Here is a 21,310-nt window from a genome sequence, read left to right as displayed (position 1 = left end):
GCTCCGGCCTCGGATTTAAAAATTTGTTGAAAGGATATCGAATGACATCTCTAATGAAAGAGCATGAAATTTTAAGAACACCCATACAATTTTTATAATTTATCGATATACGGTTTTTGAGATAAAAGATTTTGAATGAATGGGAGGAATAAATGATTTATGGAGGAGAGAGAAAAAAGATGATTGGTTGAGATTTGAGTAGAGAGAAAATGTATTATAGTTATTTTAGGTAAATATATAATAGATAGGAAGGGCATTTTGAGAAATACTTAAAATCAATATTGAAAATTTTAAGTTCAATGTTGAAAATATAGAGGAAATCTGCTTTATAATATAGTATAGATATAGATATAGATAGTACTAGATTTTAGACCCGTGTCCAACACTGGACATGAGATTTACAATATTATCAATATTAGATTTTCATACATTTAATACATAAAAGCTTATAATTTTGAATATATACGGTTCTAAGTGCTGTACTTTACAAGTTGTAGTACAATAATCACATGTTCGTCACTGTCATTATTAGCTGAGACATATTGATGAATTTATTTGTAGTAGTGATACCACAAGGCATATAGTACAATAATTTATCTATCATGGAATTTTTAAAACCAGTTGTACTAATAATGTGATATTATTATGAAAGATAATTAAGAATTAAAATATAAAAACAATTGTAATCTTATACTTGACATTCAAGTATATGTATTTGATCATGATGCTAACTCATAACACGAACAGGTTTATTTCAATCACTCGTCGAATGATAATTAGATAACAAATTAGGATTGTTTTCATAAATTTTGATAACAATTAGGACTCTTGATTTATTAACAATTGTAACTTTAGAAAATTAAATATAAATACTTTTTTAAACTTTTTAAAAAATCATCTCAAGTTGATGGCTAAATATATATATATAAATTAAGTAGTTAGGGCTAAAAAGTGTAAATTATTGTTGAAAAACAAAAAAGTGTAAATTAATGAGATTTTTTTTACGAATTAATATAAATACTAATATAATAATATATTTGGATAATGATTATTAAGATTTTTTATTTATAGTTAATTTAAATGATGACATAAGTGATAGTCAATTTGATTAAATTAAGCGATTTGATTGGTTAATAAGTCATTAGTTTAACTGTCTTATAGTATATATTAAAAGTAAGATACGCAAAACTAATATATAAAACAGGAGAAAGTTATATACCTTTTTGATTGAGAGATTATGTTGATTTTTTAAAATTAATTAAATGATTAAAATTTTTAAAAAATTCCCTCAACTTGATGGTTAAAAATAAATATAGATGAAGTATTTAAAGCTAAAAAGTGTAAATTATTAATGAAAAACAAAAAAATGTAAATTAATGACACTTTTTCAATAAATTATTTAATACTAATATACAATTGGGTAAAAATAATTATAAATTAAGTATTCGGGAGTAAAAGTATAAATTATTGATGAAAAATTAAAAATTGTAAATTAATGAGACTTTTTCTACAAATTAATATAAATACTAATATAATAATATATTTGGATAATGATTATTACGATTTTTAATTTATAGTTAATCAAAATGATGACATAAGCGAGAGTAAATTTGATGAAATTGAAAAATTTGATTGGTTAATTAGCTATTAATTCAATATATATTAAGGTAAGATAGATATAGATATAGATAGATAAAACAAAATACGTCCTGTTAGGTAAAATATCATGTACGTAAGTGGTGTTGTTTGACTGGCCTTGGAAAAGTAATGTAGCAAATGATTTCCAAAAATAACAACATTTAACAATTCTATGTTATTGTTAAAAATTTCAGTAATAAAATTATCAATTTTTTGAACAATAAAAGATAAATTTTAATGATTCTACGGTGTAAAACTGTAAATGGAGTATTTATTTAATGGCACCACCAAACCATTTCCGTTCTGGAAATTTATAAATCAAGTCTCGTACGTCTAAGCAGTGGGGCTAGAAGCTGTATCGCAATTGTAGATTCGTTGGAGATAAAAAGGGAGCAATTAAAGCATATGATTGGAATTGTCTTTGGTGCTCTCTTTTTATTTGTGTTCATCTGTAAATGTGCAACTTTTTGTATTTTCTAGCATCTTAATAGCTTTAAAAATACAGACTGCAAAGGTAATAAGAAATGACAGCTTGTAGGGATCGATCCTTGGGGAAATTGTTTATATATATGATGATATGATGTTTAATTGGTCTTCAATATCCTAGTTATGATTATAGTGATAAATATCCATTTTATTATAAAGATTTTAATAAAGAACTTTATGATGATATTAATTAACAAATATTCTTAGCCTAACGATAATCTATTTGTCATTAGCTTTATTAGTTTCAAACCATGTAATCTGGCTAAATCACAGATTTCTTGCGATTTTGGTTTAATCATAGTGTTTGAGTAAATTGCAGGTCAAGTTTAATGGTTTTTATTTATCTACTACTTGTAAAATAACTTCAAAAAACATTAGCTAAACTATCATACAAATTCTTAAAAAGAGACTTAAACTTGAACCGAAACTGCTTCAACCTGTCAACATGGACATGTTTTTAATAGGGGAAATTTCATACATGAAAACACAACAATGATGGTATGACTATCATTACTGTTTATGTAATTATGTATGTTACAGTTAAGCTAACTAGCTAACCAAATCGATCTTTTAGTTAAAAGGTCAAATAGGCTCAACAGAGCAAATTGATCAAATTTCGTGCAGGGTTCAATATTCCATTTTTCTCTTTTAAAAAATTGTCGATGTTAATGTGATATCCATACAGGCCTTATAATTACCACATTATTAATCAAATATGAAAAAGTTAAAAAGCTAAACTAATCATTAACTAGGTGTGACGGGCTTTGGCCCATAATGTTCTTGTAAACTCATACATTTCGTGTCAATTGCTAACTATCTTGCTTTACACGTCTTTTTGATTGCTGGTGGGCGCTTAAACAAAAACTAGACCGTCTTTCAAAGACGAGTTGATTTAGACATTTACCCAAAGCTTGTCATGACACCCTACCAAACCCGGCCCGTTCATTCAAGGCATTCATATAATTGTAGACCAGATGGGACAATTATAATTTCGAATGGTATGAACCTTTTAAAAGTCATAGCCCATGCCAAAGATCCGTGGTCGGCATAGCAAGACAATCGGGTTTCACTCACGAGCGAGGTTCAAATCTCGGCTTGACTTTTAACTGTGAGATATTTCCTAGAATTGGAGTTACGAAAACTGGGCTCGATGGGTTGGCCGCTGTGGGGTCACCAGTCACCCCGAGAGATTTGGGCTTCGGATAATTTAGGGTGGTTGAAAATTAAAAGTCATAGCCCATAATTGAGCGCGCACTTAAATGAGAAAAAAAAATTAATTACATGATTTAATTCGAATAATGGGAGTCATATTCTTACATGGTTTTTTGTGGACTAGTTGAACAAAATTAACTAGCATACTCTTGAAACAACAGTGACCACCACATTGTCCACCCTTGGGTAGGCTTGATTGGTTATCATAGCTCATATCAGATGCATATATCAAATATCAGTTTGGGACGACATGATGTGAGTCGATTGAAGTCGTCATTATTTCTAACTTTTACAACATTTTAGAAATAATCAATCTGCTAAAAATGTTTGGACCAGAATATCATTATCCACACATGACGGTTTTAAGGCGTAGATATATGGGTGAAGTATTACTCATCTATAATGCCATTCATATTCATAACATTTTCTCATTTAATAATGGGTTTTGTTAATGACAGTCCTCAGTATAAATTTTTTGGGTGCATTAAAATTTATACTTTGTCATGCGAAAATTCATGGGTGGTTTTTAATATGGAAAATGATTAATCAACCTAATTGGTATGCTTAAAGATATGCCTAAAATCTTAGGAATTTGACATGTGGAATGCACTAATTCTTTATCCTAATCTTGCCCCCTGATTTTTCCACATATCATCATCTTACAATTAAGCACAACTTTAGGCACACCAATTAAGTTGATTTATCATTATCCTTTTAATATATGTATAAAGTACTAGTTCTTATGCGTGTAATAACCTACTAATAACAACCCTTAGGGCTGTCATTATCATTTTTCTTTAATAATTTGCTTCACTTTTATATATATATATATATATATATATTCACCATAAACATATGTTAGATGAGGTAGATAATTGTTGGACATATGATTATTGTCGATCATTTTTGATGGGCCTCTACGTTTTTTATTAGTGTAAGATATTAGACAAATCCTACATCGGACTCTAGTGATCTTTGGATTTATGAGTAAAACACACCGTTACGTGACACAACGCAAATTAGGGCCACAACGACGCATCAAATCCCATGAAAACTTTTGAGATAAGCATATTCAAATGAACATCATACGTACCAGATGATATATATTACTTTGTGACTTGTGAGCCCCTGGACTAGACGATATTACATTTACCGATAGTTGGCATCTTTGGTGGGACTTCACATTTTTACCGATCATGAATAATCCAGATATAATTATAACAAATCTTTTAATCCGAGTGAGCTAATTTCATAATTAACTAACTAATTATACTTGGAAAAAGTTTAGTTGCGAGTTTGAATAACTTCTTTTAAGAGCTACTATACGATTTTGGCCGGCAACAGATTCTCAATCACTAATTTGACTTCACACTCAAAAGTCTACTTTCCTTATCGTGTGGTACAACCCACATAGCATATAGTACAAGTGCTTTATCCTGTTCGCCGAGATTCATGCGCTAGTACTCTTACATAATAAATGCAGTGTATTTCAAGTGTTTGATCAAAAATATCAAAATACTTCTATTTTCACGCATAAAAGTTCTTCGTGTCTTCGAAAGTTAAATATTTCGACCATTGCTGTTTTGTCGGTGTTTCAATAACACATGTTAATGTAATTAGTTAATGAATAGGCTAGCTAGCTAGCTAGTACATAAGTCATTCTCGTTATGACGGTTCACATACTATTCGATCCTAAATTCAAAAGTCCAAATAAATCAAGTAAAAGCTAGCATCACATTTTACGGACATGGTTATATGGAGGCTTATTCTTAAAGATATACCCGAATGCATATTTTGACTTTTGATAATTTTCGTCACCAAATGTGGTTTTAATTTCTTGTTGTAATAACTTTTATAAAAATGAATGATCGACATTTTGCTTCTAATATCTAGATAACTATGGTTAAAGCTAGCTTTTATCGCATTTGTATGCGTATATTAAAAATTGACAATAAAAGTATAAAGGGATGAGTATCCTGGAATGTAACAAACTTTAAAAAATGCGATACTTAATAAACATTATTTTTTAGTTGTTTACGTACAATACACACAACTTTAGTTACTTCCTACTATAGACATTCGTTCAAAGTTTGTTACACTACAAGATACTTATCCCAAGTATAAATTCAAAATGAAACGACGACAGCTTTAAATTTCTACCCTACCTATGAGCTGAGAATTGAAGGAAGGAACCACGTATTAATTAAAGGCTATATATTTTAAGAACTTGCTTATGCAATTCACATCTACCATTTTGTAATTAAGTATTTTGTAATTAATTACACAATTAACATAATTTATCACGTAAGTGAGATATACAGCTGCGGATTTGACAATTGGCCGCGACATGTTATGGAATTGTTGGACTTTTGCATGTGATCGATAAATGATTGAATATTTCATATGTACAATGTGCCCAGTGGTAGCTAGTATGAAATATATCACATTACATTACATGCATGGATATATGCATGTAGAAAACAAATGAGCAACAAACTATATATATATATACCGTTAATTTTATTTCCTTTTACAACAAATTAAATCAAGACGTTAAAAACTACATTATAATATTGATAGCATAATGTTACTTTGCATGACTTATTGGACTCTGTCAAATTGTTCAAGTTTTTAACTGCCTGTGATATATATGAGCATGCCAAAAGATCAAAATGACAAAATATACTCTAAATAATTGCAACCACGTACGTACTACTATTGGTTCAATTCGGGACAATAAGTTATTAGACTATCTGCATCCGTTTAGGATATCCTTCTAACAAACACTTTTTACCCACAATAATAATATATTCATTCTTCTTACAAACAACCATATAAATTCCAAAGGAGTTTTTGTCTTTTACTTTTATCTCTCCTCATTTTTCCACACCCTCCATGTCACCACAAATTTCCTATGGACATTCTTGTTGTGGATGATATTAGTACTCTTTACGTATTAGTACAACTTAAAAATTACATATATACGAGTACTGGTATTAAATATATATAAAGTTGAAGAAGACAAATGCTTTTGCTATCTCATGTGTCACTCTCTAGCTAGCTAGCCAGCTAGCTGAGGCACTCCTCAATTGTTAAGATTCAGTTTCTATATAAAGTAACCATTTGCATGGATTGCTCTTCACAGCAAAAACTAAGTCTAAACCTCTCTTCTTTTAATAATTTGCTTAATTTGTTACGATGACAATTATTTTTCCATTTTTAGCAATCCAAATTTCTTGCTTATTTCTTCTTTTCTTTTCGGGGGGGCATGGCTACGCCATATCCGAGATTAGATCATGGTGCAGCCAGACACCTCATCCGGAACCTTGTGAATACGTCTTGGCTGGTAAACCAAATTACGGTCCAGTGAAACATAAACCCGACTTCATCAAAGCGTTGTTAAAAGTGACCTTAGAACGCGCCATAGAAGCTCAATCAAACACACGAGGTCTTGGTGCAAAATGCCATAACCATTTCGAAAAGACTGCATGGAACGATTGTCAACAGCTCTACGAAAACACAATCGAGAGGATCAACATGACAATTGATCCTACTAAAAAATGTGACCATGTTGAGATGCAAACCTGGCTCAGCACAGCTCTCACGAATCTCGAAACTTGCAAAGTTGGATGCCAAGAGCTACATGTTGGTGACTCCATGTCCTTGCCACTAATGAACAATAATGTTTCCTCTTTAATTAGCAATACTTTGGCAATGAACAACGACGGATCAGGAAATGCGTCACTTAACTACGAGCCTACTTATTACAAAGGGTTCCCTAGTTGGATGAAGCCCGGGGACCGGAAGCTATTACAATCTTCAGGCTCCTCTGTAAAGGCAGACGTCGTGGTGGCTCAAGACGGTTCAGGTAATTATAAGACTGTTGGAGCTGCCTTAGCTGCCGCGAAATCTGGTGGAGGCCGAAGGTTTGTAATATATGTGAAGGCAGGCACCTACAATGAATATGTTGAGGTAAAATCGAGCAACATAATGATGATCGGAGATGGTATTGGCAAAACAATCATAACCGGTAGTAAAAGTGTTGGAGGTGGTTCTACCTCTTTTGGGTCTGCTACTATGGGTATGTAATTTAAGAACACAAATAAAATCTTTTACGGTCAAAGTTGAAAGCATAAGACATAACAAGTCAAAAATTGAATATTTAATTTGAGACGCAGAGAGTATATATTTATACATTTTGTTATATAAGCCATAAACTAGTAACGTATGATATGGTTAAAAAAGATGGTGTACGTATCATGATAAAGTAAATGATTCTATCTAATCTATTTGACTTGTTTCATTAATTAAATTCAGGTGTAAATGGAGACGGATTCATAGGCCGTGGTATCACTGTTAGAAACACCGCAGGGCCAAAAAACCAACAAGCAGTGGCCCTGCGGTGTGGTTCTGATCTATCGGTTTTCTACCAATGCAGCTTTGAAGGGTACCAAGACACGCTCTATGTTCTCTCAAACCGACAGTTTTATAAAGATTGTGATATAGATGGCACTGTCGATTTCATATTTGGAAATGCAGCCGTTGTACTGCAAAATTGTAACATTCGTGCGCGCGACCCTCCCAACAAGACCAACACGTTGACAGCACAAGGTCGAACCGACCCAAACCAAAACACCGGGATATCAATCCATAATTCTCGTATCACGGCTGCATCAAGCTTAAACGGCGTTAAGACGTATCTTGGTAGGCCGTGGAAGCAATATTCAAGGACGGTTTTTATGAAAACGTACATTGACGGCATTGTAAACCCCGCGGGTTGGTTGCCATGGAGTGGTAGTTTCGCACTTGATACGTTATATTATGGAGAGTATATGAACACGGGTCCTGGTTCATCGACCGCGAATAGGGTTAAATGGAAAGGCTGCCATGCGACCATGGGTGCCGCGGAGGCATCAAAGTTCACGGTCGGAAATTTCATCGCTGGTGGGTCGTGGTTGCCGTCAACCAATGTTCCCTTCAATAATGGCCTTTAATAAATTAAACATGCATTCAATACTGTTAAATACTAGATGTTATACTTTGAATTAGTTCCATTACTGGCACATGCTTAATTAAAGCTCGAAATTAAATAATTGACGGGTAGGAAAGCTATTTGCCATTTATTTTTTATATACTAGCTTGTATTATGTTTTACAGTATTTTCTAAGCATACATTCATTATACAGATATATATATATATGAAAATAATTTGTACCCTTTAATTTGTATCATATAATTCCTCCTCTATGTATTTATTTTTACTCGTACATATGTGTTCTAGCTTGCTATTAATATATATATATATATATATTAAAAACAAAGGTATGAAAATGCGTGTAAAGAATAGTAACGGGTCATTTTATTTTTTTTTGAACTCATTTTTATTTTCGTAATGGGCCGCTTCATTTTCTTTTAGACCCGTTTTATATTCTTAATTTTGAGATTGACAAATTATGTTTTGATATTTTAAATTGCTTCCAATTTATTTACAAAAGATCACTTAATTTTGACCCAGTCTTACTTTTTTATGTTTTTCTTTTTTGTCGTGTTTTTTGTTTACAAGTTTCCTTGTATAAATTTTGGACCCTTTTGTGGGCTAATACCATTGTACATTTTTGGCCGGGGTGGAGATGAGGAGCCAAAGAATTTGTCTAGTAAATTAAGTTTATAATCCTGTAACTAGTCTTGAAATTATTTACATTTACATTTACATTTATTACATGTAATTTTAATCTCAATTCTCAAGGTTAGACTGGTCAACCAACCAGGTACTGATTTAACTGGTAAATTGATCTCTCAATAAAAAACTGTTACTATCGTAGTGATCTACCAATCAAAAATTGTACTTCCAAGTTTCAATTGTAAATGTGTACGTGATTGTGTGTGTGTAAGACTGAACGGAATAGCCCCTTAAATGGGCGTTATAATCATGAGAACGCCCCAGAATGCCCCCGGAACGCCCTTCATCGGTCCTGGGGGGCGTTCCACACCCTTAAAATGAGTGCCCGTCTAGTATGTAACGCGTCCAATTTCATTGTTAACATGCATTTGTTTTTGTTGATTGTATCTGATTTGTTTGTAAAAGGAATGCCTTTTAGGCACTTCAAGGGAATATGGGAATACCCCTCCTTATGATTGAATGCAACGTGGCTTAACAAGAGTGGGGAAAGGGCATTCCATGAATGCTCAATTCCGAGTAGTCTAAATAATATTGGGATAAGTATTTTGGAATGTAGCAAACTTTGAACGAATGTCTATAGTAGGAAATAACTAAAGTTGTGTGTATTGTATGTAAACAACTCCAAATAATGTTTATTTTATGTAAAAAAATGTATTCAGCCAATTAAAATCAGACAAGTGGCACCTCTATATGGTTGCCACGTATGTTTTCTTACATACAATAAACATTTTTTAAAGTTGTTTACATACAATACACACAACTTTAGTTATTTCCTACTATAGACATTCGTCCAAAGTTTGTTACATTCCATAGTACTTATCCTAATAATATTTGGCAGGATGTATTCGTTTTGCTTAATTTTCCTTGTTAAAAATATATGATAGTTATTATCATATTATGCATTACAATAAAGATGAAATGCTGGAAATTAAGCATTTTTATCTCATTTTCATGTTAGATGATAGGAGAATATTCTAATTAGTTGTAAATATCCCGAATTGACTCCTGGTTCGATCATCATCAAAACCTCGTCAGTATTGGACCAGTTGCAAGTTATGGACAAGGACGTATAGCCGTATAGGCATAGTTAAAGTTTTCTAGTCTTTTAGATATATGTATCTATCTATCTATCTATAAAGTATATACGTACTTGTACGTACTTTGATTCCGCATTACAAATTGACTCCTATGTAATATAATATTATTATATATAGAAATAGAAATTGATGCCTGAAATCTGAAAATGATTTCTCATGATCACCAAACTGTTTGAATGTTTTATAGGGCTGGACTAGCAATAACAATTAACCAACAAGATTTGATCGATCATACAACACACTTTCTATTGTCGGCAACTTTGCTTCGTGGGCTACATTAACTATTTTATACTTATATTACTCCGCACATGTTTTGGGATTATGATTGGTCATTTGTTACAAAAAGCAAACTTCCATTTATAATTAACCGACATTAATATTTGTATAAGATTTGATGGAAAGATGTATGCATAGCTGTCATGATAAATTGATAATAATATTGCTTTGAAACGTTACGCAGTCTTTTGTTACAGTTACTTTTTTATTGAAATCTTACAAATCAGTTTGTACCATTAATGGATTCCAAATTAATATGAGGCCTCAAACTTTCGGCAAAAAAAATTGACTCGTAACTCATAAAAGTCTAACAACTATATATGTATGTAAATAGCTTGAATACACGAATTTGGGGTCTTTTGAAATTTGGTTGATCTCGCAACTCCCTCTAAATATCCTATAAGAGTATTAGAAGATCAAAGGGCTAATTACTTGAAAAGTTCTTCAACTTGTCACTAACAAAAAAAAGTTCTATTTGAGGGTATGAAAATGGCTAAAAAAACTATAGTAGGACTGTGACCATTTTTTGCTGGTGTGTACAGTAGCTAGCCGATTATATCCTTATTTTTAAGGGTCAATTAATTGAAAAGTCTATCAACTTGTCACTAAAACCTTTTTTGGGACTCTAACAATTTTTTTTTCAAATTAGCCATTTTTTTATATTCCCTTGTACCATATGACATCTAGCCACTTCTATTTCAAAACCACCGCTGCCGGCGTCATAAACTTTATGGTGGTGGCTATGGAGATTTGCGGTGGTGTTAAGTAAAAGGTTCAAATCTTTAACTTGAGTTGTTTAATAAGTGTTGAACATGAGAATGGTTAAATGGAGACAAAGATACAATCAAGATTATTCAAATTGTTTCATGAGTTTTGTGGCCGGATCTTTGTGGTGGTGGTGTTGGGGTTGCCGGAAAATTTGTATGTTGTTTTTGATCTTCCGATGATGTGATTATATACTAATGATGTTGATGATGAGCTGACGTTAGCATAGAGAATATGTGATCTTGGAATTTCTATGTAATCCATAAATGAAATAAAATAAAAGAGAAATTACATTCAAAATACTTTTTGACCGGCTACTTACATGAGACTCCACAATAGTAATTTTAGCCGTTTTTATACCCTCAAATAGAATTTTTTTTTTGTTGAAGCCCCAGGAAAGGTTTCAGTGACGAGTTGAAAGACTTTCCAAGTAATTAGCCTTATTTTTAACTGGCTACTTGTACGGAACCCCATAAAAGAGATTTTAGCCGTTTTTCTTCCCCGAATAGAACTTTTTTTTGTTCGAGCTCCATAAAAGGTTTCAGTGACAAGTTGAAGAACTTTCCAAGTAATTAGCCCAAAACCAAAAGTAAAAGAGCAATCAGCTATGGCACGATTGATACAGCTAGTCGTAATGACTAATGATAACCAAGTTAAATATAATGTGATATTTTACTCTAAATGCTCGACTTTATCAATAAATAACAGTTTTGTTTTTTGTTTCTTATCTAAATTTGTAACGTCCTATTATAACTATAATTTTATACTTAATTTATAGCTTTTCAAATTTATGTGGACATTTTTCATTCACAGCACTTCTACTTTCGGGTATGTATGTTGACAATTTGACTGACAATGACTTGGCATAATTCAATGGATCGTCCATATTTTAGATGGGTACTTCAGTACTTGGGTTAGATAGGTATGTATTGGGCTTCGTAGCTTTTTTATTTCTTAAATTGCCTCATTCTAAACCCATTTAGAACATATATGAATCATTAGTCATTCTAAGCCCGTTTAGAGAAGATATATGGAATTATGGATTATCAATTCTTTTACTACATGATTTCTGAAAAAAAAAAAACAAGAATCACATAGACTATTGAGTAATTTACCCGAGCATTTGATGTCAATCGATCTTAGAATATTGATTGTCATAGATAGATGTCATGGAATCAATATATGTTCAAGCTTCTCTTTAGTTTTTAGACATGTTGTGTATATTATATGGTTTGACAATCAACAAAATCCAAAGGCATAAAAACATTCATCTAAAAGCGAAAGCATATTTACGAGAGATAGTGTGCGCGCGTTGCGGCGGTGAGATGGTGAGGTGATAGGTCAAATCATAGAGTATGATAGCCAAATGCCTTAGTCGTACGGGCTTCACTCTTGGATTTAAAAATTCGTCGAAAGTATATCGAATGACATCTCTAATGAAAGAGCATGAAATTTTAAGAACACCCATATAATTTTTATAATTTATCGATGTACGGTTTTTAAAATAAAAGATTTTGAATGAATTAGAGTAGTAAAATGATTTATGATTGAGATTTTAAGAGAGAGAAAAAAAAATGAGTGGTTAAGATTTAAGGTTATTATAAGTATATTAGGTAGAGATGTTTAAGTTAGTGAATAAAGAATAAGGATATTTTGGGTAGTTCAAATCATCTTTTTTTTTAAAAAAAAGGACAAAATGTTTTATAAAATAATATTAGATGTACATATTTTCTATATATAATTTCAAGTTTAGTGATGATATAAATTATATGTTTATCATTATGATTATAGATCAAGTTAAAAACCAACATTAAATTGTCTCAAAGCCAATGATGAAACTGTTCAAGGCTTAATTAACACAAGGTTAGAAAGTAGGGATGAGCAAAAAAACCGTTGATCCGCGCCCGACCTGGAACTGGCCCTAACCGACCCGCCCGAAGCCCCAACGGGCCGGGTCACGGGTCACGCATTTGTGGTTTTCACGGGTCACGGGTCACGCTGGTCGGGCCGAGTCGGGTGAAGGCAAAAACCGAAAAAAAGTGAAGGAAACCCGTAACCCACCCGTGACCCGCCCGTACCTGACCCGAACCGAACCGGCCCGGACCTTCACGGTCCGGGTCACGGTTTTGATTTTCATGCATTCGCGTGTCGCGGGTCGGGTCGGGTTTTCACGGGTCGGACCGGATCGGGCCATTTGCACATCCCTATTAGAAAGTGACCATTCAAGAGTGGCACATCTATATCTATATTTACTATCTTATATTTTTTTGAAAATCTCAATTCATGATTTGAAGTACCTAAAATACCTTTCTTCTTTATTCACTAATTTAAACATCCTTAACTAATATACCTATAATGCCCTTAAATCTCAGCCACTCATTTTTTTATCTTTCCTCAAATCTCAACCACTCAATTTTTTTTTCTCTCCTTCATAAATCATTTTATTCATCCAATTCATTCAAAATCTTTTATCTCAAAAACCATAAATCGATAAATTATAAAATTTGTATGGGTGTTTATAAAATTTCATTCTCTTTCATTAGAGATATCATTCGATATACTTTCGACGAATTTTTAAATGCGAGGGCGGAGCCTGTACGCATAAAGCATTTGGCTATCACACTTTATGACTTATCACCTCCTATGATATATTACCCCTATCATCTTATCGCCGCAATGCGCATGCACTTTCCATTGTTAATCAAAAAGCGTTATAGATATAATTTCATTCATTTTCCGGTTAATTAATCCAGTCAAACTGATTGGATTAGTCAACCAGTAGACAGTAAGGATGCTAGTTTGATATGCAGTTCGGTTCTCAAAACAATTGTTATTATACATACCACGTAAACAAAACTCGGCAATAGTCACAAGAAATAATCATACAAACACATGCAATACATGTGCTTTTCAGGTGTATGTACATTTAAGAAAACGATGATACATATTAAGATTTATGTTGTATCTTCTGCAAAATATAATTATAATCTAACTAGATTATAATTTTTGTTCATACAGAATACAGTTTAATTAGAATGCATTGTTCACACTTTTATAAACACATATAAATTCACATTAATTGTTAGATGTGTGCATTGTTAAGCCAATGTATAAAAAGATAACCTATTTTACTAAAATTCTTAAAAAAAATAACATATTTATGTTTTGATTATTAAAGAGATTTTGTTTTCAAATTGTATGCAATAAAGGTAACATTGTTAGTTTTTACGTTAAGCATTCGTTAAGTGTCAATGTAACATGCCACATCAATATAAAAAAGGGCTAATTGCATGGAAAGTTTTTGTACTTTGACACTTTTGTTATTGTGGGGCTCGTACAAAAAAAATTGCTATTGAAGGGAAAAAAACGGCTACAACAGCTTTAGTGGGACTCTGACTTGCTTTTGCTTACGTGGTGTCTATTTAACCGGTTGTATCCTAGTTTATTCACCTGGCCGACATAACATTTAATTTAATATTAATTAGAAATATTTTGTTTATTCCTTAAATGGTTGTTTGTTCCCTTTTTCTTTTATATCGCACAATGATGATTTCAGGCCACCACCGTCTCTAAGCCTCAACACATCTTTTTTGTTCTTTTCTCTCTAATATCCCTCGCACCTCTCGCCATTAAAAAACCTCACATTAGTTTTCTTAGGATTTCAATTTTCATACTTCATGATTTTTCAGATTTAGGACAAGAAATGAATGATAATAAAAACTCGATGCCGATGATGATTGCATGTGAACAACTATTATGATTTGGGTGGTGGTGATGGCTATGGCGGGGAGTTTGTAGCATATTGTAAGGGGTGACTTATTTCCGGCGAAGGCGGTATGAATAAATTTTTTGTTTATTCACAAAGCAAAATTAGGCGTGAGAGATGATGGAGTTGGGATGATGTGTGGAGCATGACAGCGTGGTCTGTAATGATCTGATGAGATTCCCGGTGGGGGTGAGCCGGAAGTGATGACCGGAAATATGTTTATTTTGTTTTGTATTTTAGCGTATGAATTTGGCATTGCTTATTGGGATGTGGGGATTCGATTAGGTGTACCAGTAAATAGATTGCAATATAAAGAATTTCGGAAAAGCAAAGTGATTGGAGTTTAGCCCATAGAGTTTTGTCAATGAATTTGCGGAGTGAGATGAAAAGGTGTTGATTCAAATACTATTAGGCAAAAGGTTGCGATGAAAGTGTTATCAGGATCGGTTCAAAAAAACACTTTTAGCAGAAAATCATCAAAGTTTGATGTTGCCGGAAAATGTATTGCCGGAGAAGATGATGTTGCCGGAAAAAATGGTGTTAGGTTACCTGTATGGAGGAGTGATGACTTAGTGGCTTACATGGCAGTACACATCATTAATTTCATCTATTTAAATTATCCAAAATTAAATAGAAATTAAAAAATGACTGGCTACCTGTACGGAGCCCCACTAAAGATGTTTTAGCCGTTTTACTTCCCTTGAATAGCAATTTTTTTTGTACAAGCCTCACAATAACAAAAGTGTCAAAGTACGAGTACTTCCCATCCAATTAGCCCTATAAAAAAGGTCATGCCATAAAAAAAATGGTCGATCTGAATAGTTTAAACAACATCGTCATTTCCAACAATCGGGTATCATTTATCGTTAAAATAAATATAAATATGTGATGGGTATAAAAATAGTGGACGAAAAATCAATGATTGAGACAGGCATGAACTAGGATTTGCATTGCTATATGTATAGAAATATAGTGTGCATTACGAAAATAAATGTTACGTAGATTTTTTTAATGATGTGGTATCCCATGTTGGTACTTAACGATTTTTACCTTATCAATATTAGATTTATTGCTTACAAATTGAAAACATATTCTCTTTAATCTATATCTATATTACATAATAAAGAGAATAGACCCCTATTGAAAGTTACACAGAGGGAAATATCCAAAATATCTTTCCCACAAATATTGTAACCGTCCATATAAACCCACGTTGCAGTCATTCATACATAAACCCTTATTGCAGCCACCACTCGTTTTCCCCATTCTTTCTTTTGTACGCGTTTCCTATCAATTGTATTCGCTGCAACACGCGGGTACCATGCTAGTAATCAAAACATAAATACGTTATCTTTTTTGAAATTTTAAGAAAAAAGATTATCTTTTTATGCATTTAACCTAAAAAAAAAAGAATAACTAATTATACAGTATAATTTGTGCGATAATTATGGTCATTTAGACAGATTAGATCTTAACATTATCCAAAATCTGTGAGACGATTTGTAGGCCACATGACAAAGATTAAACGATTATTTTGCACAAATCGAGTTTGGAAAACTTGTTACATAGCAAGAGAATTATATAAGTATAAAGAATTATAAAATGATACATATATGGTTCAATATTGCTAGTGCCTAGTAAATTACTAGTAATATGCTAGGTTTGTTTCTCATTTTGTTTTTTGATACGATCAGGTTTATTTGTTTTGGTTTGAGTTTAACTAGAAACATTAAAAAAATATTCATTATTGGTTACATTTTTCTTGTTTTTACACACACAAAAAGTTACTAATGTGCATCTTAAACTGTGTACATTTTCGAATATAAAGTTAATAAAAAAATTCTTAAGATGTTGATGGATTTCTTCTAATTAACGTAATAAACACATAAATCTTTAGTTGTAAAAGAAGATTGGAATGGACAATGGGTAGGGTAGCGAGGGTGAAGGAGGTACGTGGTGGTTAGGATCCAATTATCTATAGTCATGATCATGTTACTATCTAATTAATTGGAATTGAATCGTTCACAACCTAATCTTAAGACTCTCAAAAACAGATAGCGTATACTCTTTATCATATGTCTTAATTAGTAAAATATGTGAGTAACATTTATAAATTGATTGAAAATTGTGTCTGTAAAACGTATGAGATCGAGTTGAGTGTGTATTATTTATATCTATACTATATTATAAAGCAGATTCCTTCCAGATTTTCAACATTGAGTTGAAATTTTCAATATTGATTTTAAGTACATCCCCAAAATACCCCTCTCATCTATTCTATATTTATTTAAAATAACCATAATACTATTTCTCTCTCCTTAAATCTCAATCAATCATCTTTTTATACTCTCCTCCATAAATCATTTATTCCTCCAATTCATTCAAAATCTTTTATCTCAAAAATCATACGTCGATAAATTATAAAAATTGTATGGGTGTTCTTAAAATTTCATGCTCTTTCATTAGAGATGTCATTCGATATACTTTCGACGAATTTTTAAATCCGAGGGCGGAGGGCGGAGGGCGGAGGCCGTAGGCATTTGACTATCACACTCTCTGACCTAGCTATCACCCCCACCATCTCACCGCCGCAACGCGTGGGTACTTACTCTCATGCTATATAATATAAAACAAATCTCGTTTTGAGTTTCAACATTAAACTTAAACTTCAATATTGATTTTAGGTTCAACAATTCATCAAAACTATATTACATTAAAATCCAACTCGCCACCACTACTGCTACCGTCAGCACCATCTATCCTCACCACCATCGTCGCCGCCGCTACCTCCGCGCACCACCACATCCCGTCTTCGCCGCCGTTAGACCGCCGCATTGCGCGGGAATAACTCTAGTAATATGTGAAGCTCACGAATGATTATTAAACTTTATGAATATTTATTATGAAGTATTCACATATAGATATTGTTAGAATATTCAAAATTGAAAATGATTCTGTAATTCGGTATATAAATAATATAAGTATTACCTTATTTTATAAGGCAAAAAATAAATAATATAAATATTACCTTATTGATAAGGTAAAAAATAATTATATTATAGTAATGATAATACTTGAATCAAAATTAAAATTCAAACCTAATACTTAAAAATGCAGTATTGTCATAGATTATTTGCTTTATTATTATTTTTAAACTTTTAACAAACCTATATGAAACAGTACTATAGAATAATAGATATTACATTACATTACAATATCATTAAAGCAAAGCTAATGCACAATAGCTTTTTTTGGCCTTTTCAACAAACATTAGACATATATCTTTAATGAGATAATAAACATAAAATTGAATTAGATCAGCTAGACTTGAGCTCCGTTTCTTGTTTAAAGAGCGTGGGTTTGAGTCCCCCCCACTTTTTAGTTTTTTTTTTAAACCTTTTAAGATTTTATATTTTCAACCATCTGAATTTTACATATATAATTCTGACCTTTTACATTTGATGATTTGGTGTATTAATTTAGTTCATTTTGTTGAATTTTTTTTTCCTGCTTTCTAACATTTTGTACTTACAACTTTTTTACATTTTTTTAGAACTTTTTGATTTGTTTGTTTTTCAACTATTGTTTTCTTTATCTATATATATATATATATATATATATATGCAATTAAACATACACTTTCACCATTAACCAACTTTCTTACAATCAAAAACTTTCTAGCAATTATATTTCAACAGAGAAGTGAGGAACAGTAGCTATTGGATTATTGATAGCGCTTTGAAACAAAGCTAATTTTCAATTATCAATATACTGGCAATGAATAAGCAGTTGACTCAAAAGCAAATTATTGAGGCACATAATGTTAGTACGTATGTTATTGTCCACATATACTCGTATTGATTATCTGCACTCCTAACAATTGTTAAAATGAATTCAACTTAGAAGTCATATTCATGGTACATCGCACTTCTTTATGGTTTTATATATATATATATCTAACAGCTTCATCCTCAAGCAAACCAAAACCAATGTTATCGATCGATCATCATAATTATATATGTATAACATAGGGGTGAGATAATTTGAGACCACCTCTTATTTTAGGACCAACTAGGACCATTGATTTTTGTACACCATCATGATCTACTACGATATACAAGACTTTTTTGTAAAAACACTAAGACTTTCAAGCGACGGGTCCACAGAAAAATCATGTGTAAGTTAACTTACACACTTACACATGTGTAAGTTACACATGTGTAAGTAACTTACACATGATTTTTCTATGGATCCACAGAAAAATCATATGTAAGTAAACTTACACACTTACACATATGTAAGTTACACATGTGTAAGTAACTTACACATGATTTTTCTATGGATCCATCACCGGAAAGTCTTAGTGTTTTTACAAAAAAGTCTTGTATATCATAGTAGATCATGATGGTGGTGTGTAACTTACGAAAATCAATGGTCATTTTTTGGACTTTTTATAGTTGGTCTCAAATTATCTTTCCCCTGTATAACATATACAACATATATAATTTCCTCAACATTAATTAAAAAAAAATATTGAAACTACGTTAGTGTGACCGTCACTGATCGTTTATCATTCCTGATATGATAATTGACGATAATGAAATCCCTATGTCTAAGTAAAAATATGATGGACGTATTTACTCTTAGAGACGTAGTATAAGGGTTCCCATTAGGTGATTGTAACTAAGAGGACTAATGGTACATAAATTAAACACCAAAAGGGTTGAATGTGTAATTACTAAAGGGTTGAATGTGTAATTACTCTCATTATATATAGAGGGTAATTAACCCTAAGTTTAGGTTAATCCCTACACATAATCCCTCACTAAATTCGTGTGTTTTTTTCTCTCCAATTCGTGCATCAAGCCACAGCCGAATTAATCATCCCATTATTAATCAATCACCTTGTTTTGAGAACCCGAAATCAATGACAAACATGTTTAATGCCTTTACAGGTTCCACGTACATGATCATCTGGTGAGTATTAATCAAACCATGTTTATTCCAAAAAAAAAATTTGACAAGTTATATATGTCAGACATGTCGTTATGCTTTACCTACAAATTAGTATTAGTGTTAGTTAGTAGAGACTCACATATATAACGGAAACAAATTATGCTAACAATTTTGTATTATTTTTTTTATAATATTTTTTATGAATACTTCATAATAAATATGTAGAATGACGAAAAATTTAGTGTTCGATGGGCGGCACTGATGTCCGACAATGGTTGTTCTAGCCTTGTAGGGGGCTCTTTTGTGTATATGATTCGGTGGATTTACGTACCTATACATTTTGTTTTAGTTACATACTTACAAGTGATATCTTCATGTGATTCTGGGCAAGTGATTAATTTGACTGAGCCCAACCCAATAAACTGCCATCCAAAAATGGACCTACCATGTGAGCTTCATTTTTTATTTTATTTTATTTTATTTCTAAATCTTATCTATACTATAAGACAATTGAACTAATGACTTATTAACCAATCAAATCACTCAATTTCATCAAATTGACTTTCACTTATGTCATCATTTAGATTAACTATAAATTAAAAATACTAATAATCATTATCCAAATATATTATTATATTATTATCTATATTAAATTGTAGAAAAAGTCTCATTAATTTACACTTTTTTGTTTTCCATCAATAATTTACACTTTTTAACCCTGAATACTTAGTTTATATTTATTTATAGCCATAACTTGAGAGAATTTTTTAAAATTTACAATTATTTAATTAATTTAACAAGTTTCAACGTATGAAATATTGTTTAAAAAAAATATTCAAACCTAATGACTTATTAACAAATACTTGATTAGATTTTTATAAATTATAAATATTCATATTTACTTTAATATTTAATATAAACACAATTTGAACTCTAGATACATATCTCAAAAATAATAACAGATGGCGATATACAACATCCTTATCATAAACACAATAGGAATCACAGAACATGGGACGATCACAGAAGAAATCACAATTTACAACAGAAGGTTACTTCAATACTAAATCCAAATCAATATAAACTCCATTCAAGATTCATTGTATCTCTTAATAAAAAAAGTACATACTTTTCTCCTTTTTTATATATTAGTTTTGCGTATTAATTTTTGAAGTTACAATTGTCATTCAAATCAAGAGTCCTAACTGTTATCAAAGATTATGAAAACAATCATAGTTGTTATCTAATTATCATAGGACTGGTGATTGAAAATAAACCTATGTGTGTTATGAGTTCGTATCATGATCAAGTACCTATACTTGAATGTCAAGTACAGGATCACAAGTATGTTTATATTTTAATCCCTAACTATCTTTCATAATAATATCACATTATGAGTACAACTGATTTCAAAAACTTCGATTAAAGAGAAAT

The 21,310-nt window shown here is 31.7% G+C and overlaps 1 protein-coding gene across 1 annotated transcript; it reads left to right on the top strand.

The window, feature by feature from the left end:
• Positions 1-6,492: 6,492 nt before the first annotated feature.
• Positions 6,493-8,558, top strand: LOC122602012 (pectinesterase 2-like). Its single transcript, XM_043774749.1, has 2 exons — positions 6,493-7,417; positions 7,654-8,558. Exons 1-2 carry the CDS (start codon positions 6,535-6,537, stop codon positions 8,328-8,330), a joined length of 1,560 nt encoding a protein of 519 aa, XP_043630684.1. The 5' UTR covers positions 6,493-6,534; the 3' UTR covers positions 8,331-8,558.
• Positions 8,559-21,310: the final 12,752 nt, after the last annotated feature.

Source organism: Erigeron canadensis, chromosome 5 (genome assembly GCF_010389155.1).
Source record: "Erigeron canadensis isolate Cc75 chromosome 5, C_canadensis_v1, whole genome shotgun sequence".
In the NCBI taxonomy this organism is placed as follows: Eukaryota; Viridiplantae; Streptophyta; class Magnoliopsida; order Asterales; family Asteraceae; genus Erigeron; species Erigeron canadensis.
This window is presented reverse-complemented; position numbering and strand designations above follow the sequence as displayed.